The sequence below is a fragment of the Danio aesculapii genome, chromosome 11 (genome assembly GCF_903798145.1).
Source record: "Danio aesculapii chromosome 11, fDanAes4.1, whole genome shotgun sequence".
In the NCBI taxonomy this organism is placed as follows: Eukaryota; Metazoa; Chordata; class Actinopteri; order Cypriniformes; family Danionidae; genus Danio; species Danio aesculapii.
The window spans coordinates 28,724,140-28,745,278 of NC_079445.1; the positions used below are offsets into that span (position 1 = coordinate 28,724,140).

The 21,139-nt window shown below is 35.7% G+C and overlaps 1 protein-coding gene across 1 annotated transcript in view; it reads left to right on the plus strand.

Annotated features, from left to right (window-relative positions):
• Positions 1 to 21,139, plus strand: part of ephb2b (eph receptor B2b) — a 207,076-nt gene that overhangs the window by 161,360 nt on the left and 24,577 nt on the right. Inside the window, exon 6 of the mRNA XM_056467688.1 lies at positions 18,996 to 19,120. Within this exon, the coding sequence (XP_056323663.1) occupies positions 18,996 to 19,120 (125 nt within the window). The remainder of the gene's footprint in view (positions 1 to 18,995; positions 19,121 to 21,139) is intronic.

Here is a 21,139-nt window from a genome sequence, read left to right on the forward strand (position 1 = left end):
GCTTTCCGCATTTGAACATTGCTTTGTTTTGTTGCACGGTTTACCAGTACTTGGGTAGCACCACGATACTATGACTCCAAAATACTGGCGGTGCCACTGTGGTTTGTCAACAGTAGTATCATCATTAACGGTTATACTATTGACCTTATTCTACAATGCGGAAGTGCGCTCGTTTTTGCGATTGTTTTAGGACTTCCGATTAAGTTGCCTATGCGAGAAATGACTAGAAATAATAAACGGCAGAAAACGGTCAAACTACTCGCTCTACAAACAAGCGTTTGCATAATTATACATAAAATGTAAAATAATATAATAAGAAAAGATCAGTTTGCAACATAACGCAGCATTACGAGCTGTTTTTAACCTGTAAAAATGGACGCGAATGAAACCGGAAGTCTCGAGCCAAAAAGATTAAAATGGCTGCGCCCGCTCATACGCGGAGAATAAGGTGAATATGCTGCATGTGGAAAAGACGCTAAAATGCTCAAACATTTGTACCAACAAATAATCAATAGACCACTTTATTTTACTTTCACTTTAACTGTGTGCATGGTGTAATCAATTATTTGTTTATTTATTTTATTGTTGCAATAACAACAAAAGAGTCACAGTAGATACAATATTTTCCCCTATTTTCAATAATAAGGGGATTCTAAATTGAATTTAAGTATTATGACATCTAAAATATAGTATTTCTGACAATGTGCTTTATTTCTTAGATTTTAGTATTGAATAAATACAGTATTGCGATACTACTTGGTATCGTGATACTTCAGCTGGTAAAGTATCGTGGCCTGAATTGATGCTATCGTGACAACCCTAGTCCAAAGACATACGCTATAGACCATTTCAATGTGGTCATGTCAGTGGCCGATGAACATTTCTTGCTAGTTATCAAACTATTTCATAACTGTAACAAGAGGCAATTCAATCATAACTCCATGTTAAAACAGCTATCATAACATTATTTATTAATATGTGGCTCTTTTTGGATTCTCGGAAGCTATAGAAATGAAAAATGAAAAACAGGAAATATGTTGGGACCATTGTTTTTGTTTACATCCTTCAAAACAGTCTATAGGTGAATAAAATAAACTAAATTGGCCGTAGTGTATAAGTGTGTGTGTGTGTGTGTGTGTGTGTGTGTGTGTGTGTGTGTGTGTGTGTGTGAATAAGTGTGTATGGGTGTTTTCCAGTACTGGATTGCGTCTTGAACGGCATCCACTGTGTAAAACATATGCTTGAATAGTTAGCAGTTCATTCCGCTGTGGTGACCTCTGAAATAGAGACTAAGCCAAAGGAAAGTGAATGAATGAAAATGAAGTACCAGCACTTTTAAAAGTAAAATAATATTCATTTTAAAAAATAATAATCGTAATAAAATGACAATACCAAAAACAACCAATTCACTATAATTAACTTAATAATTACATATAAAGTGAAAACAGAAAATAGAAACATAAACTTTTAGACTATAAATTAAATATTAAAATAACACTCTTCATGTTATACATTTATATTAGTGCAGATGGTCAGATTTTTTTTCTTTTTTGTTTAGCATGTTTCCAGTCTAACGCACTATTTGAGCATAACAGTTGTTGTCCATCACCGTAAACTCCTGGCAACATTCGCTCTCGGCCATTAGCTTTCTGCGTGAGAGTCTGGCGCACCAAGATAAACGGCCGGCCCATATGCCGTTTCCGTCTGCCAGCTCGCTTTGAACTCTATTGCGTCATTCAGCATTATACACTTCAGCTATACTGTTTGTTTACCCATTTCATTAGCCCAAGGTGAGCAGACCACATGTGTCAGGCTTTGCTTAATACCTGAGGAAATGAATTGGTTCCTTATCAGATGGGGAGGGGAATCATTGTATAGCTGAATTACATTATGTAGAGTTGGGTCTGGTAATCTGGCTCGGGCGCTGGTGGAAGATTTATGACTTAATTATCTTCCGAATTGCTTTGGCGAACTCATGTCGGGCCACCAGAGACAGTGATGCCACCGGCAGCCTCCGGAGAAAGCGGCGACAGAGCTGGATGATTCTATTGCCATGTAATTGAGAAGTGCACTCTCGTATTTTAATGTCTTGACCTTATTGCTTCCATTTCAGTATTCAGTATGGACTTTCCTCAGTGAGGTTCTCAGATAAATAATGATGGTCACCTGTAATGCCACATAGCTTGCCTGTTTTTTTTTTCATAGTGAGTACTTCAAAAAAAAACATCACACTTTTTTTAAATGGCCTGTGTTTTATTTAGGCATGCCTTTTTGTATTACTTTTGACGGTAACAGTTTAAGTTTAAATTAGTCTCTAATAACTAGTGGCTTATTTCCTGCCTATTTTTATGATGATGGCTTTTAATTTTCTATTTACAAAGTACATATCTTGCATGATCTCATTCCACATCTCTCATCCTGCCCAATACATTAGTAACTAATAATAAGCAGCAAATTTGGAGTTTATTGAGGTAAAACTCATAATTAATGGTTAATGAGAATTGTACCTTAAAATAACGTGACTGTTTTGACTTTAATTTATTTAGGTACATTAAGTGGCTTGATATGAAAACAGTAATAGGGTTATAATCATTAACAACAACAGAATTACAGTGACTACATTAATGTTTGTCTTAATTACAGCCCACCAGAAAGCTTAACAAAGGTGGGTTGAAGAAAGACACAATGTTTAATTGAAGCATTTCAGTTTTCAATATGGACTCACTTTAATGAGGTCTTAATGAGCTATTCTGTTTTTTTTTAACTGTGTGCATGGTGTAATCAATTACTTATTTATTTTATTGTTGCAATAACAACAAAAGAGTCACAGTATATACAATATTTTCCCCTATTTTCAATAATAAGGGGATTCTAAATTGAATTGAAGTATTATGACATATAATAAAATAGTACTTCTGACAATGTGCTTTATTTCTTAGATTTTAGTATTGAATTAATACAGTATTGCGATACTACTTGGTGATACTTCAGCTGGTATAGTATCGTGGCCTGAATTGATGCTATCGTGACAACCCTAGTCCAAAGACATACACTATAGACCATTTCAATGTGTCATGTCACTGGCCAATGAACATTTCTTGCTTGTTGTCAAACTATTTAATAATTGTGAAGAGGCAAGAGGCAATTCAATCATAACTCCATGTTAAAACAGCTATCATAGTATTATTTATCAAAATGTGGCTCTTTTTGGATTCTCGGAAGCTATAGAAATGAAAATTGTAATACAGGAAATATGTTGGGACCATTGTTTTTGTTTACATCCCTCAAAACTTGATAGAAAGACACAATGTTTAATTGAAGCATTTCAGTTCTCAATATGGACTCACTTTAATGAGGTCTTAATGAGCTATTCTGTTTTTTTTTTTTTCTGTACCCCCCCACCCCCAACCCCCATACCTTGTCAAACCCATAGCAATTGTTTTATGTAAACTGTCACTTAAAAGTTTGGGGTTAGTTTTTTTTTTTTTTTTTAAAGAAAACTATTTTGTTCATCAAGGCAACATTTATTAAATGTAAAAAAAAAAATGCTTTCTTATTGTGTATAGTTTCAAATAAAATTATTACTCCAGTCATTATTGCTTACTATTACCATTAATAATAATAATAATAAATAATAATAATATTAATAATAATAATTAATATTAAGAGTGATTTCTGAAGGATCATATGACTCTGAAGACTGGAGTAATGAAGCTGAAAATTCATCTTTAAAATCACTGCAATAAATTATTAAATTAAGTTATAAACTACTTTTGAACAGTTATTTTATAGTGCAATAACATTTCACAATTTTACAATTTGTACTGTATTTTTGATTAAATAAATGCAGCTTTGGTAAACAGGAGAAGCTTATTTTAAAACATTTAAAAATCCCACTGACCCCAAACTTTTGACCGGTAGTGTAAGTATTTTTTCTGTTAATATCTATCACTTTATTTGTAGTCTGCACACCCTTTTGTCTTCATTTAGATTTTGTTTTATTTACACACATGCTTTAAAGGAACAGTTCTCTCAAAACTGAACATTCTGTTATCGTTAGTCATAAATCAGTTTGGGTTTCTTGTTTCTGTTAAAAACACACACACAAACACACACACACACACACACACACACACACACACACACACACACACACACACACACACACACACACACACAAAAGAGGTTATTCTGAAAAATGTTGGAAGCAGTTACCCATTGACTTCCGTAGTATTTGTTATTCCTACTATGGAAGTCAATAGTCACCAGTCTTCAAATTATATATACAGCTGAAGTCAGAGTTATTATCCCCCGTTTATTTTTTTCCCCATTTTCTGTTTAACAGAGAGAAGATTATTTCAACACATTTCTAAACATAATAGTGTTAATAACTCATTCCTAATAACTGATTTCTTTTATCTTTTCCATGATGACAGTACATAAAATTTTACTAGATATTTTTCAAGACACTTCTATACAGCTTAAAGTGACATTTAAACGCTTAACTAGGTTAATTAGGTTAACAAGGTAGGTTAGGGTAATTAGGCAAATTTTTGTATAACGATGGTTTGTTCTGGAGACTATCAAAAAAATATATAGCTTAAAGGGGCTAATAATTTTGACCTTAAAATGGTTTTTAAAAAATTACTCTTAAAGGTTTGGGGTAAGTATTGAGTATCATTTTTGGGTGAACTGTCCCTTAAAGAGTCTTAATATGCATACAGTAAAATAGTGTGATGATCATGATGATGATCAATTTCCTATAGAGGTCAAAATGGCAACGTCATGTTTTGGCATTATTATTAGTCTTAACAACAGCGCACTAGAAAGCTTAACAAACTCATAATGCAGAAAGGCAACACTGTTTAATTGAGGCATTTCAGTATTCAATATGGACTCAGTGAGGCTTTCAGATGGATAGTGATTGCCACCTGTAATGCCAAAGAGTCTGTGTTTTTTTTTTTTTCTCCACCTCGGACATGGATCTTTCCCTGAGAAGGCTGCCCTTTTCACGCCATGCATCACAAATATAAAGGAGGGTTGCCGATGTGGGAGCACTGTGACAGAAGGTGGCAGAGAGGGCACATATGGAAGGTGCCAGGTGGGGTCAGGGGGCAGCCGGGCTGGAGACCACACCAGACACCTGGAGCACTGCTGAAGTCCAAAAATCACAGCTCCCGTCCCATCACATGCTGTTGCATACTAATCACATCAGGTGTCATTGGAGGAAAGTAGGGGCTGCTTCATTTGCATTAGCCAGGGAAAAGGCCTTCATAAGTATGCAGGGCAGGCTGCAGGAGCAGTTGACCATGCAGTGACCAGTGCATAAAATATCCATTTCATTATGCATGTGTACAGAAAAACTACAATATAAGTGCATTATTTGGCATAAGTTTGAAATCTGGCCAATTGCAATTACTTAACGCTTTGATGCCTCGTTCTAACGGTGGTGAATGCAATACAAGAGCTGGTGTTTAAATCACTGTCATTTAATCAAGGCCTGTAATATTCACAAAGACTTTTGCTGTAATCATCTTGGATTAACACAGGACTGCAGTGACAGGTGCAAAGGCTCAGTTAGACATGTTGATTTATTGCCCAAGTTGAAGAAGTTAATTGTGTTGTTCTGAAATGTTTAAAAAGGCTGTGAATCGTAAACAACTGTCTAATGCGATTTGTATGAAAAGACGCAGCTTGATATGACCCTGAAATTCACTGAGGCTTTAAAATATACACCAAAGATATTTGTGCTATTCCATTAATTTTTTACAAAAGATTTCAAGGTCAGAACATTACAATGCAAGCTGTGGTATTAAAAACTTCAGGATGCATTCATCAAGACAATAGAGGAAGAAATATTGGCACACCTTTTTAAACTTTTACATACTGTACCAACTTGGTGTCTACAATTTCAAGAAGCACAACCATTTAATCTTGGAAATGGATAGAAATGTTTTCCCAAGCATCATTATATTTATAATACAAAAAAAAAAATAAATAAAAAATAAAAATATATATATATATATATTGGAGAAAGTGTTATATGTTTTTTTTCGGTATTTCAAGTATTAGAAATACTTCGAAAAGGGTACCTAGCACGACAAAAGGGTAGCAAAGGTGGAGCTAGACGCACAGCTGAATGTTATTGGTTAACAGAGAAACGTCACTAGCGCATACACAAGTGGGAGAATGAAAACAAAGAAAGCACCATTTTTAAATACACAGCCGAGACATTACATTATAATACTATATACATATAACAACCTGAGCTCAAACAAACCTTGTCGTTGTCTTGATGAACAGCCACAAAGCCAAGAAGAACAAAATCTGCCATGTCCTGTTTTTGTTTTACGAGGCCGTCTAAAAAAGCGAGTGGTTTCACTTTCTCCAGAGAGCTCGCTGTGCAACTACGTATATTTGAAATAACGAACTTCTTGAGCTGATGATAATAACGTGCGCTTGATTACTAAAGTGCTTCTGACATCCGATCCTTTCAGAAACGGACAAACGCGAGAGTGAAGCACAAAAAAACAAAGGAGAACCCGGAAATAACAGAGCAGCAAATGATTCTTTCAGCAATCTAAAACATGAACAAACTGCCATGTTTAACTATTATCATCTCCTTTCAGACTATTATGAACTCGGAATGACAGAATTACTTTCTAACAGAGGTTACATGTGCTGGAGAAGATTAAAGATACAGATGAGAGGTTTGCACTAACTGCAGGCTATACGTTGCGTGTTGTTTTTGAACCCAAATAAGGACTAAATATACGTTGCGTGTTGTTTTTTAACCCAAATAAGGACTAAATATATGCTGTGTGTTGTTTTTCTGTAATTGGTAACATATCAGGGACTGTAAGGGTCAGTATGTGTTTATATATGTTGCATTTATTGATTTATTTTATGTTACAGTAGAACATTTCGCACTCATTGATATGCAGTTATAATCAAATTATGTTTATAGAAAAATTAGTTATGAACATTTATACACAAGTATTTATGTGAATAAAGCATCTGTTTTGTGAGAAGTGCTTCTCATATATGTGAACAACAGTACAGCTTTACTTTTACATTTTCTCGAGCAAGAATAACGTCGACTGAAACTTTCTGTCGTACACCACGACCACCATTAGTATGCTTTTGGCAGTGGAAAAGCAAGCCTGATAAAGGTGACCTGTACTGTACTGTACTGTACCACTCAGTGGAAACGGGCCATTAATGTTAGTTTACAATGTTAACTAATGTACTTCACTAAGTGTTACCAATTATAAAGGAAAGCAGTCAGTAAAGTTGCAGCAAGGACAAGGACAGCAGATAAGGTTAGTTCTGCAGCCTTGAATGTTCGCCGAACATAAAGCATACAGGGTCCGTTTGCAGCTAATGCTTCTATTCAGCATTTTTCTTAGCTTTGATTAACTTTTATCTCTGCCATTGTGATTCTTAAACACATAATTTCCTTTAAAAATACTTGTTAAAGATTCTATATTAATTTATCTGCAGATAATATGGAAATATATCACATTAGTGTTTTTTTTGCCATTTGAATTTGTTACTAGGCAGATCAAAGTTTAGTTTTAGAAGGCAGTAGTTTTATATTGCTAATTTCTCATGCTAAAATCACACACAAGCTTGGACCCATGCGATTAGCTCTCTACCCTTGTGCTACGTCTTGACCCAAATAAGTCATGGCAGGATAACAAAATCGCGAGAGCTAAAATAATTTGTTCTCCTCTCTGCTAACAGTCAGAACAAGACTTAAACAGGTTGCTTTGTTTAGATGTGACGTGCCAATAGACCTCTGCTTGTCATTGAAAATCATGAAATCTGTCAGATGGCAGTCGGCATACAGTACATCGTATCCATTAACTATGCATCTATGCGTAAAAAGAAAGAATGCTAATGCACGCCATTGGACAGCTGCCACTCGCTGACTTTTTCTCTAAACAGCAGAGTTCCTGAAGCAGCGAAACCATGCAGAGGGTTTCAGATTAGACTCAAACTCTCTGTAAGTGTCTGCAATCTTCTTAAGACGCTGAAGTGCCTATTTTTGAATTAGCTTATGGTGTGTATACGAGTATATTAATGCTTCAATCTTTTCCAGTGCAGATGGTTTAAAGCTTGATGAACTGAAAAGAGGGCTGCACTGCTTTACGGCACTGGAAACTCTGCGGAGACATAAAACTCTCAATCCAATGCAGATGGGAAATAGGGACGCCTGCCAGATGCACTGTTTCTCTCTGCTTTTCTTTCCTTTTTTTTTTTTAGGCCGTACACCATGTTAAAAGTTACATGCAAATGCAGCGGGTCTGGCTCTCTCTGAGTCTCGTAAATAGGAAATAGCCAGTATTCGCTTGTGCACCGTAGAAGAACAGCAGCTGCTGTCGGATTGGGTTGGGAAAAGTTTTGCCGCGGGGAAGTTTTACCGTAAAAGGGGCTCGGGGAGTCGACGGGGGTGGACGAAATTTATAAGCACTGACCTGCTAGGGCTACCTCTACCAACCTTACCAAATCACGACGGCACTCTTCTACACCACAACTCGCCTCCAAATGAGATCCACATGCCTTCCAGACCTATTATAAAGAGCCGTAGTAGAGAGCCAATGGGATTGAGAGAACATTCCACATCAGTCAGAGGCTTTTATATGATAATTAGGCCGAGCTTTTGTAACACATTCTTTGCTCGCTCACTGTTCACCCTGGCCCTAATTATTACTCATTACACACCTACAGTATAAGAACTCGGATTACACTTACTCACACTTGTTTTTTGGTTTAGAGACAATTACGTATTGATTTTTTTAAAGGTAAATTAGTAAATTTTTGAATTTTATTTAAAAAAATGCTTAAATATAAATATATTTGGTAGCACTTTACAATAAGGTTGTATTAGTTAATGTTAGTTAATGCATTTACTAGCATGAAAAAACAATGAACAATACATTTATTACAGTATTTGTTCATGTTAGTAATGAAAATACAGTTGTTTATTGTTAGTTCATGTTATTTCACAGTGCATTAACTAATTTTAACAAGCAGGAATTTGGATTTTAATAATGCATTAGCAGGCCTGTCACTTCAATCGTCAATATATTGACAATACATCTGTCAATATATAGACTTGGCACAACAAGTGGACATGACCTCAATATATTTTGGTGATGGAATAAATATTGCCTATACATAAAAAACCAATTCTGGCAACATTTTAGCTGATTGCACAGGCTCTCTATCTCTATTGGAGGTGTCAGTCTCAGTATGGGTAAAAAAACATATTATACTATAAATTACTATAGCATATCCTTTTAACTGCCCTACAGAGAAAACAATTTTGGGATTGGAATTCTTATCTCCTAATCTCCTATTTTTTTTTTAAATATCAACTTTTACCAAATGGTTAATATGTTGGTTTAGGGTAAAAGTACCGGAATGAGTACATATATGAAAAATCTGAAAATATGAAGTGTAAGACCAATTTATTTAAAAACAGAATCAAAATAAAACATTTTTGAATACTAAATCATCTTTATTTTTTTAGTTTAAGTTAGCCATAAATTATTTCAGATTCTCATTTAACATGTTTTCTTGTTTTTTTTTGTTTTGTTTTTTACAATAAAACCAAAATCAAGTGTAGTAGTGCAACAGGATTGTGTTTGTTTGATTCTTTTTGTAAACAAACCGTGCTGTGTAGTGTAAACCAATATTAAATACAGTCATTCTTTAAATGAATTTTACGGTCATTATTTAAAACAGTCAAAATATGGTCAAAATTTGGTAGAGCACGCAGTTAAAGGGATATTTTCATATAAATAGATTCATAGAAAATAGATCTGTTACTTTTTCTAGTTCTTTTCTTTTTACCTTGGACCTTTTTGTTAACATTTATTATTATTATTGTTATTTATTTGTTTAGGATATATACGTTTTCATATTTTGATTCCAGTTGCCTTGTTATTAAATTGTTACTATAATTGAAATATTCTTAAGAATAAAATATTATGTCTTTTTTGGAAGAGTGTGCTAGCATTATTATAGTGTCAAAATGGTCTTAAAAACACAATAATATTGTTTATAGCAGTACATTTTGGTGCTATATATCGTACTAGAAAAAAGATATCATGACAGGCTTATGCATTAGTAAATGTTGAACTATTATTATTAAATGCAGTACAAGTATCATCCATAGTTAGTCCATGTTAGTAAATACATTAACTAATGATATATATTTAATAATATTAATATATACATTTAATAATAATAATATTTTTATAAATGTGGTTTTATTTACTGACTCAATAAAATATTTACAAGAATAACCATAATAATGTTATAATTTTTCAAATAACTATAAACTGACAAAGTGCAAAAATTTACAATTATCAGAGCAAGATTACAAGAATTACCAAAAAATTCTAAATAAATAAAATATTCATTCATTCATTTTCTTTTTGACTTAGTCTCTTTATTAATCAGAGGGCCTCCAGAGTCGGAACCGCCAAGTTATTCCGGCACATGTTTTACGCAGCAGATGCCTTTCCGGTGCAAACCATCACCAGGAAACATCCACTCACACTCATACACTACAGACAATTTAGCCTACCTAATACACCTATAGCGCATGTCTTTGGACTGTGGGGGAAACCGGAGCACCCGGAGGAAACCCACGCAAATCCGGGGAGAACATGCAAACTCCACAAAGAAATGCCAACAGACCCAGCTGAGGCTCGAACCAACAACCTTCTTGCTGTGAGGCGATTGTGCTACCCACTGCGCCACCGTGCTGCCCTAAATTAAAAATGTTATATATAAATATAAAAATATTTCATATATTTTGAATATGGTTTTGAATTGTAGTCATTTTTCATTTATTTTGAATTTTGTGATAATTCTAGTAATCTTGCTCTGTAATTGTGTATATATATTGTAATTATGCATTAATATAATTTGACTTATTTGAGTAATGGCAAAGCTGAATGTTTCTTTAATGATTGGTTAAGAAATAGTCCTATTAAGACATGGAGCATTTATTTATAATAGATTTTTGTTTCATATGAATTGACACTGTTAAATAAATCTGCAGGTCGTCTCTATTTATATAAACATTTCTTTAACAAATTGTTGATTAAAAAAAGAAGTCTCAAGATCTGTAAGTTTTATTTGGATGCATTTGTTGGGTTTCCAAGAAAGAATCCAGCATAACGTGGCTGTTTGTAGTTATAGTGGCTTCAAGGCATTTATTTACCAGCTTCGACTGGATCAGAGCTCAGCAATGACTATGCCTCATTAAAGACTAATAAACTTATATGAGTGGAATTAACCCCGTATATTATTCCTTATGAATCTGTTGCGCATTGATGTAAAGAGATTCTGGCACATAGAACAGAATTAGGTTTCAGAAACGATTGAAAAATTGTCATAAAGGGTGCAGAAACCCTTATGCCTGTCATATTAGATCCAGAAGAACAGACTATATTAATTTTGTTGCCAGCACTGTGGTGAATAAACAAGCGATGAACTGTTTGGAGATGCAAACATCTATAAGCTCGTCATTATTCAATTCGACTTTTAACCATCTGGTTGTTTTCCATAGCGCACATATGCAAATGTTATCTATTCCTCATGCTTATGTTTTCTGCCCCTCACACACAGAGACCACGTGCGACGCACAGTGTGATCATTCCAATGTGTTTCCGAACACCCCGTCTGCCAGGAAAATGTAAAAGAAAAAGCACCTAGCCTTGCAGATAAATAGTTTTCATTAGTTGCACCATTGAGAGCAATTGTGTGGAGACATTGACATTCCAAACTAGTAGAACAAACGTTTGATGACCATGACTCTGAGTACACTTCGTTTGCCTGCAGGGTTTTTGAAATGCATCAGTTCTGCTTTTTTAAAGTGTAGGGGTGAAATTTGTGAAATTAAAAGGTCTTCAAATTTTTAAGATCTACTAATTTGTGGAACTCCAGCCAATATGGTATTTTTGGCTTCCTTCACACAATGTCCACTTGTCCATTCTTGTCATGTTGAGGAGAAGCTTTTATTGTCTAAACAAAACATTTATTCTAGTGTGTCTTCGGCACTTTTAAAAGCTTTGAAGAAAATCTCCTACATTGTTTCTGCACTTTATCAGTTGCTTATTACCTTTATGACCTTGGAAGCATGTAAACATATTGTAGGAGATCTCCTTTAACATTTAAATAGCATAACAGGGGATCTTTGTAACGTACTAACTCTGTGATGGACTGCTGTCAGGAAAAACATCTTGGAAATCTGCAACAGTCTGCTTTTTCAGCTCTCTCAAATCAGCATATGTTCACCTCTGTGTGCTGCTGTACATGCTCTGACTTTGTTTGCATTAGCCCAGATTGGATTACCAGCAACAGGCTCGGCAAAATGTAAATGCAGAACACAAAATGCATATGTCAGCCTTTATACTTAAAGATATACAGTTGAAGTCAAAATTATTTGCCCTCCTGTGAAATTTGTATACTTTTCCAAATATTTCTCAAGTGATGTTTAACAGATTTTTAACAGGAAATTATCACAATATTTCCTACGGTTTTTTTTCAACTGGGTAAAGTCTTATTTTTTTGTTTGGGTGGATTAATAGCAGTTTTTTTAAACAATTTAAGGTCAGTATTATTAGGCCTCTTGAATATTATTTGTTTTCAATTGTCAACAAAACAAATCACTGTTATCCAATTACTTGCCTAATTATCCCTACTTGTTTAGTTAACCTAATTAACCTAGATAAGTCTTTAAATTGCATTTAAAGCTGAATACAATGCATTTAAAGCTGAGAACAATGTTACGCACTGCTGCCATGGCAAAAACAAAACTATTTTCATTCATTCCATTTATTTTTCGGCTTAGTCCCTTTATTAATCAGGGGTCACTACAGCGGAATGAACCACCAACTTATCCAGCATATGTTTTACGCAGCGGATGCCCTTCCAGCTGCAACCCATCACTGGGAAACACCCATACACTTGCATTCACACACATACACTACAGCCAGTTTAGTTTATTCAATAAACCTTTAGCGCATGTTTTTGGACTGTGGAGGAAACTGGAGCACGAAACCCACACGAACATGGGAAAAACACTGCGCCACCGTGATACCACTATTTTGTTATTTGAAATGAGTTATCAAAACTATTATGTTTAATAATTTTCCCAGTACTGGGTTGTAGCTGGAAGGGCATCCGCAGTGTAAAACTGTCAATTCAATTCAATTCAATTCAATTCATCTTTATTTGTATAGCACTTTTACAATGTAGATTGTGTCAACGCAGCTTCACATAGAAGATTATAGTAAATTGAAACAGTGTCAGTTCAGTTTTCAGAGTTTAAGTTCAGTTCAGTTTAGATTAATTCAGTTCAGTTCATGTGTATTAATATTCACTGCTGAAAGTCCAAACACTGAAGAGTAATCCATCGATGTGCAGCTCTACATGTCCCAAACTATGCAAGCCAGTGGCGACAGCGGCGAGGAAAAAAAAAACCTTCACCAATGGGCGAAAGTGAAGGAAAAAAAAACCTTGAGAGAAACCTGGCTCAGTCGGGCACGACCATTTCTCATATGGCCAAACGTTTTGTGGAGAGCTATAGTCAAGGCACTAGAGGCTGGAGAACACTGGACATCAGTGAAGACTCGTAAAACATATGCTGGAATAGTTGGCGGTTCATTTTGCTGTGGCGACCTCTGATAAAACAGAGACTTGGTCGAAGGAAAATGAATGAATACATTTTTTAAAGTGTTTAAAATGCAGATCTTCTGTCTGTTAAGCAACATTTGGGAAATATTTTTAAAAGAATACCACAAGCCAAATCTGAACCTGGGCTGTCAGGTGATGTTGTGATTAAGCTCGCCTCCACACCTCCAGAGGGTCAAAACTACAAGATCTACGCAGACAACTACTTCACCTGTGCTTTTCAGATGAAAAGAACTGTCTTAGGGACTATCACTGCAAGTAAACACATTCAAACCACACTGTAATAAATAATAATAATAAATGCTTATTTATAAAAAAATATGAGTGTTGTTATGATATATACTGTTGTGGGGCTAAGTAAGTGAAGAACCCTGCAAACGAATGCTTAAATCCTCTGTATACCTGTTCAGACAAAGTAAGTACAAATACAGAAATTCTGCTCACGACTAGATCCAACTAGGTTTGGGTCAATAGACGATGCCAAGGTCCATTGCCGATGGCCTATAGACATCATGATGCTGAGCTGGCATCGCAATTCTCTTCCCCGCCCCCATCGCAGCAGCAACCCGCTCGCAAAGGCACACACTTAGGCCCCATTTACACTAATACATCTTAGTTTTAAAATGCTATTTTCGAATGAAAATGATCCACGTCCACTCTGGATTGTTTAATTAATCTTGTCTCTATCTAGTGACTCTTCTTTCTTTTGAATCTATCAGGTAACATGTCACAGCGTCAGTGCACTGCTTTAATCTTTCGCTTCCACGCTTGTACTGAGTAATTTTTGTGAAACCCCCAGATACTATTGGTTGGTTCCTGTTGGTTGTGCACCTTTTTTACCAACCAAGTGTTTTACCAAAAAGTTTTTCGACACCATTATAACGACACAGATCACTCTGCCTATTCATGCCAGAATCCCATGGAAACAGTGATTGACAGGTGGTAATTTGTGTTAACTAATCCTATTTATGATTTGATTACTTATGGGTAAAACAAAGACCATGCGGGTCAGGTAGTTGAAACGGTAGGCTACAAATAATACATTTTTTATGAATTAAATAAAAAAATATTCATAAATAATTAATTTACCACCACTTACAACGACGATGCCATCGTCCATTGCGATGTTACACATTAGACATTGTATGATGCCAAATTGGTCAATATCATCCAACCTTAGGGCCAACGTTGCAATATTACAACATTTCCCTAAAAACTTACTAAAACATAAAAACTGTGAAAAAAACTTTATTTCTTACATCAGAGGCCCCCTAAAACAATATCTAAGTGCTTTTTTTTCTATATTTGGGTCTTACATGGTTAAATTTTCCAAGAGTTAATTTAAAAAGCATTTTTTTACTGTATATATATTTATATAGATTCATGTATAATGAGATGCCTGGATGCTTTCCCATTGTGGAAGCCTGACTGCTTGCTGGATTAGTCCTGTCTTGAAACCACATATCAAAATTAAAGTTGACAAGATGCTGCCCATGGCTTGCCTTTTAAATCATAGCTTTTGGGTGGATTGAGCATGGCCGTGCATACTGGCTGAGGATTCTCATGCACTCCTGTAGAGTCCAGGGAAGCCATTCATTATCCTCTGGCATATATTTATTAACTGGCAGGGACAACAAGATTATAGCTTGTTCAGCGGTATGACGTGTTTTCCGATAGGAGCCTGATAGGATATTGTGTGCAATGATTTTTAATTGTATACAGGCATTTTAGTTTAGTTTAGTAATAATAGTAAAAGATTTAGTAGTAAATGTGGAATCTGGAAGACACATTGGAAAAGTTTTATTCTATTATATTTTTATTATATTATTTAAAATTGATTATTTAGTTTATATATTATTTGTGCATTTACACAAAATACTTGGGAAAGCATTTACTGTCAGGTTTTTAGAAAAGTCAGGTTGGACTAGTTATATATTTTTAAACATGGTTTATTTTAATTTAGTAATAAACATAAGAACATTCGATTTTACATGTTGGATAGATTGTATGCATTTTTTTTCTCTTTTATTTGTAATATTTGCTTACACTGTATTACTCCAAATTCAATGTAAATCAAGGAGTATGTACAATATATGCAGCCCATGTTGCAAGTGGCATGAACGAAAACACAATTAAATCATTAATCACAATCAATTTTGACAATTAATCGAAAGCCAAAATATCATGTTTGTGAAACCCCCAGATAGAAATGCTTTACTTAAACCGAGCAGTGCTCTTCTAAGCACTGGACTCGACACTCCTCCATCACCTGTGCATTTGCAGCAGATTTACAGCTCATTCTGGGCTCTCAAGATCGGGAAATAAGCAGACGAATAAGCCACTTAAGCTCTCCTTCAACCCTGGAGAACGTAAGCTCAAGCTGATAGGAGCTACGGGCTTTCCTACTGAGTGGCTTTTTCATAGAGAAGTGTGTGTATGTGTGTGTCGTAGGAGAGGCCCGTGTCTTAACAGGCCTGAGCCTTGGAGGCGACGAAGGCCATAAATCCCAGCCTTTCCAAACCTCACACAGCTCCAGCAGCGTTCCTGAGCATCTCCATTGAGTTTTTCTGACTCGCTGCGCCACGCTCTAATGCTTAATGGCTGTTAGGCACACCCTGGACCTTTATTTCGGTAATGAACGGGGGGAACTTTCTTTTGTAGAGAAATCAGGTTAGACAAGTACGATACAACAGAGTCAGTAATATATGGTTTGACACTCTTTTCACTGTAATTACGAACATTCATTTTCCTTCGGCTTAGTCCCTTACTAATCAGAGGTTGCCACAGCAGAATGAACTACCAATTATTCTGGCATATGTTTTAGGCAGCGGATGCCCTTACACCCGCAACCCAACACTGGCAAACAACCACACACTCTCACATTCACACACACTCAAACACTACGGCCAATTTAGTTCGTCCAATTCACCTATAGAGCATGTCTTTGGACTGTGGGGATTATCGGAGCACCTGAAAGAAACCCATATGAACAAGAACATGCAAACTCCACACAGAAATGCCAACTGGCCCAGCCGGGACTCGAACCAGCGGCCTTCTTGGCAAAAGTGTTTACCACTGAGCCACCGTACCAATCCATTGCCAAACATACAAAAAGAAAGAAAGAAAGAAAGAAAGAAAACTATTTATCTTTTTCCACTATTCAAATAATGGGTTGCACGTCCATTTTGGGGAACTTTTATTGAAAGAACCGAAACAAAAAATGTTGAATAGTACAATTGTTTCTCAAATAATCCATATACATAGTCAAATCTGAGCGAGAGGTATACGTTTGGCTTTGAGATTTTTTTTTTTTCAGTAATTAAATTAACGTTATGCTTGAGGATTGATGATTATCGTTTCATTTTAGTAATTATAATTATGATCAGGATTCAATGCTAAGGATTTTTTCTACTGGCCAGTGGTTCAGAAAAAAAAAATTAACAGCGATTTCTTAGCCACATATTTTAAATAATGTGTCAAAAATAATGTTGGTGAGTCTAGAATTTAACTATTTAAAATATTTTAGTAAATGTATAATGAGCAAAATTCAAAGTGTTTTACAAACAAAAAGAGCAGTGTGGAAAATGTGTAGGTGTTTTATTGCAAAACAAAAGGTGGCAGATTAGCCAAACTGATGGTGAACGGTGCAAAACATCACTTCATTTTTTTTTTGGTTGTGTTGTACTCACATAAATGTCTGCTTCAAGATTTTAGAAACAGACGTTTTCTTTTAGCCTCATAATTTGATGTTGCCGACATGTTGACGTCTCTGTACTTCGTTGTACTGGTTGACACCAGGTTACGGAAAAACATAACGTGCTCACAACATACAATCTGATAGAGGAACTGAAAAGCAATATGGTGTTCATGACTTCACAGAGAAAGTAGCATTTAAAGGCTTAAAAGCACAAACATTTCTCGATTCTAAGAGTGTATTTGCATGCAATTGAAAAAGTCACAGGCAAATTAAGCTTTAGTGACAAGGCAACGATCCTGTCTATTGTCTCAAGTGTCTCTCACGCTGGCCCTGGGCCATCAGGCAGTCTCATTGTTAAAATAAAATAGGCTTAATAGGCTCCATTAATAAACAATTTTAATTTGAATATCACTGTATTACTATTAAGTTATCTTATGTAGTAAACTAGCTAGAATAACAACAATAAAGTACAAATGTACTGTAGAATGTAATGAATTATGCAATCTATAGATGTAATAATGATGTAATAGAATATTTTACATTCAGTGTGTGATTTTCATTCAGAATATTTTTTTGCATATCAGAATTATTGTCTGTTTGTATTCCCTATGTACACTAATATTCAACAACTTCATAATTTATTTATTCATTTTCTTTTCGGCTTAGTCCCTTTATTAATCTGGGGTCGCCACAGCGGAATGAACCGCCATCTTATCCAGCACATGTTTAACACAGCAGATGTTCCAGCTGCAACCCATCACTGGGAATCATCCATACACACTCAATCACACACATACACTGCGGACAATTTAGCTTACCCAACGCAACTGTACCGCATGTCTTTGGACCTGTGGTGGAAACTGGAGCACCAGGAGGAAACCCACACGAACACCGGGAGAACATGCAAAATCTATACAGAAATGCCTGACCTAGCCGAGGCTCAAACCAGCGACTTTCTTGCTGTGAGGCGATTGTGCTACCCACTGCGCCACCGCGTCGCCCATAATTCCATAATATTGCAATGTTTTAGGTCTTGTCCATGGCCTTCTGTTGCCTTTTGGCATTTGATAGATGAATTATGATGAGAATAATAACACCTTATCATATTTTTTTAAAGCACTTCAGTAATTGTTTACAGTCTAACAAAGATAGCTCTCATAATAAGTTGTATAATTTACAAATGCAAAGACACAAAACAGCAGTTGCGTTCACCGTACTTGGCTTCCATAAGCATAAATCGTATCTGGATTTATTTGTTTTCAGCGCACCACAAAATTAGTCCGCCTTCTTGCTGGGGAGAACATAACACAAGAAGAGATTTCAGGCTAGATTACATCACATTGAAGAAGCATGACCAATGAGGAAGACAGAGACCCAGTCTGGCCTGGAAATCCCCCTCGCCACCTTGTTTATGTGGTTCAGCGCCATGCAATTTACATCTGTTTAATCACACTGCAGGATCTGTGCTCTAATGCCTCTGTCACTATATATAAAGTGTGTTTAGGTTGGTGCACTGCTTGTTTTGGCTTATTCATTAAATGCTGTGTGTAATATGCCTCTGTTTTGTTTTGTTTCTCCCCAGCTCCTTCTACAGTGTCTATCATGCACCAGGTCAGCCGTACCATTGACAGCATCACACTCTCATGGTCCCAGCCAGACCAGCCCAACGGTGTCATACTCGACTACGAGCTGCAGTATTATGAGAAGGTATCAAATCAACACACATGAGTAATGTGTAGTAGTAGTAAATGTAGTAATAGTAGTAGAAATCAAAATTGAGTATTATTGTTTTTTATGTAGCATATTTTTTGCATATACAGTTGAAGTCAGAATTATTAGCCCCCGTTTATTTTTTCCCCAATTTCTGTATAACAGAGAGAAGAATTTTTCAACACATTTCTAAACATAATAGTTTTAATAACTCATTTCTAATAACTGATTTCTTTTATCTTTGCCATGATGACAATAAATAATATTTGACTAGATATTTTTCAAGACATTTCTATACAGCTTAAAGTGACATTTAAAGGCTTAACTAGGTTAATTAGGTTAACTAGGCAGGTTAAGGTAATTAGGCAAGTTATTGTATAATGATGGTTTGTTCTGTAGACAGTCGAAAATAAAATTAGCTTAAAGGGGCTAATAATTTTGACCTAAAAATGGTTCATAAAAAATTAAAAACTGCTATTATTTTAGTCGAAATAAAACAAATAAGACTTTCTCCAAAAGCCATGTAGGTCTATATACAGATGTGTTTTTGCGTATTTGTATTTGTTTATAATATATAGCGTGGATTATAATATAATAAACAGAGAGAGTAAATCTTTGTCATGGACCATATTTCTAAAAATAAGCTTGAAAAGTTGTCTGTAGCAGGGTGGTGCCCCGAAGGCACTGTAGTCCGTTTATAGCCTAATGTTAGCTTTTCAGTTCTTGCGTTTGCATGTAAGATCAAAGAGTCCTGAAAGTAAAATTTTTGTGTGAAGATTACAACAAAACGTGTATCTGTGTTTGAACACAGAGCTTATTATTTGCAATCTTTGAAAAGCCTATAGGAAATTCCTATAGAGATTTTATCGAGGGAAGCAGTTTTATGCTAGCAGCCGACTGGCCTACAAGGTGACGTCATAGTTCCTCCACTCTATTGCATGAGTTGGTTTAATAGTAATAATTCATTCATTCATTTTCTTTTCAGCTTAATCCCTTTATTAATCTGGGGTCACCACAGCGGAATGAACCGGCAACTTATTCCAGCCGCAACCCATCTCTGGGAAACATCCACACACACTCATTCACACATACACTCATATACTACAGACAATTTAGCCTACCCAATTCACCTGTACTGCATATCTTTGGACTGTGGGGGAAACCGGAGCACCCGGAGGAAACCCACGCGAACGCAGGGAGAACATCCAAACTCCACACAGAAACGCCAACTGAGCCGAGGCTCGAACCAGCGACCCAGCGACCCACCCTTCTTGCTGTGAGGCGACAGCACTAACTACTGCGCCACTGCGCTGCCCAAAAGTAATAATATAAAAAAAATTTAATAAAATGTTTTTATTAATGGATCCTATTATTAGTAAAAAAAAATTTAAAAAGATTTAAGGTTTTTTTTATACATTAAGTATTTATTTATTTATTTTTTTAATCATTTCTCATACTTAAAAAAAACTTTAAAAAATGAATAAATATATTAAACAATGCTAAAAGTTCATTGCAAAAAATATGGTTTCTGATTTACGTTTGCTGTTTATTTGAAGGTTTCAACTGCTGCTGGGCATGAATATCAAACTCCTGCTCTTTGTAGCATTATTACACACACAGTCACTCTTTAAAAGACTGTTGTGGTTCGATCCGGATACCAGTGGCTAAAATAACAGCGATTTTACTGCAGTAAAACAAACATTTCAGTAACAGATTCCTCTCTGTCAGCACGGGCCGCAGAAAACACACACACACACACTCAAAAAAAACACACGTCTAAGTACGGCGATATTCTTTCGGTCTCCCATTTCGCTTGCTCTGTTACACTGGTTGACACACATACAGTATAAGACGACCACACCCTTAAACACAACATGCACAGTTTGACAGACACTTTCTCTCTTTTCTTTTTGTTTGCAATACACACAAACACACACGCACAAGCTGACGGTCCCCAGGGCTCTGCTCCTGTTCTTACTCTTTCCTCAGTATAATTCCTTTCTCAGACAGTGCTGA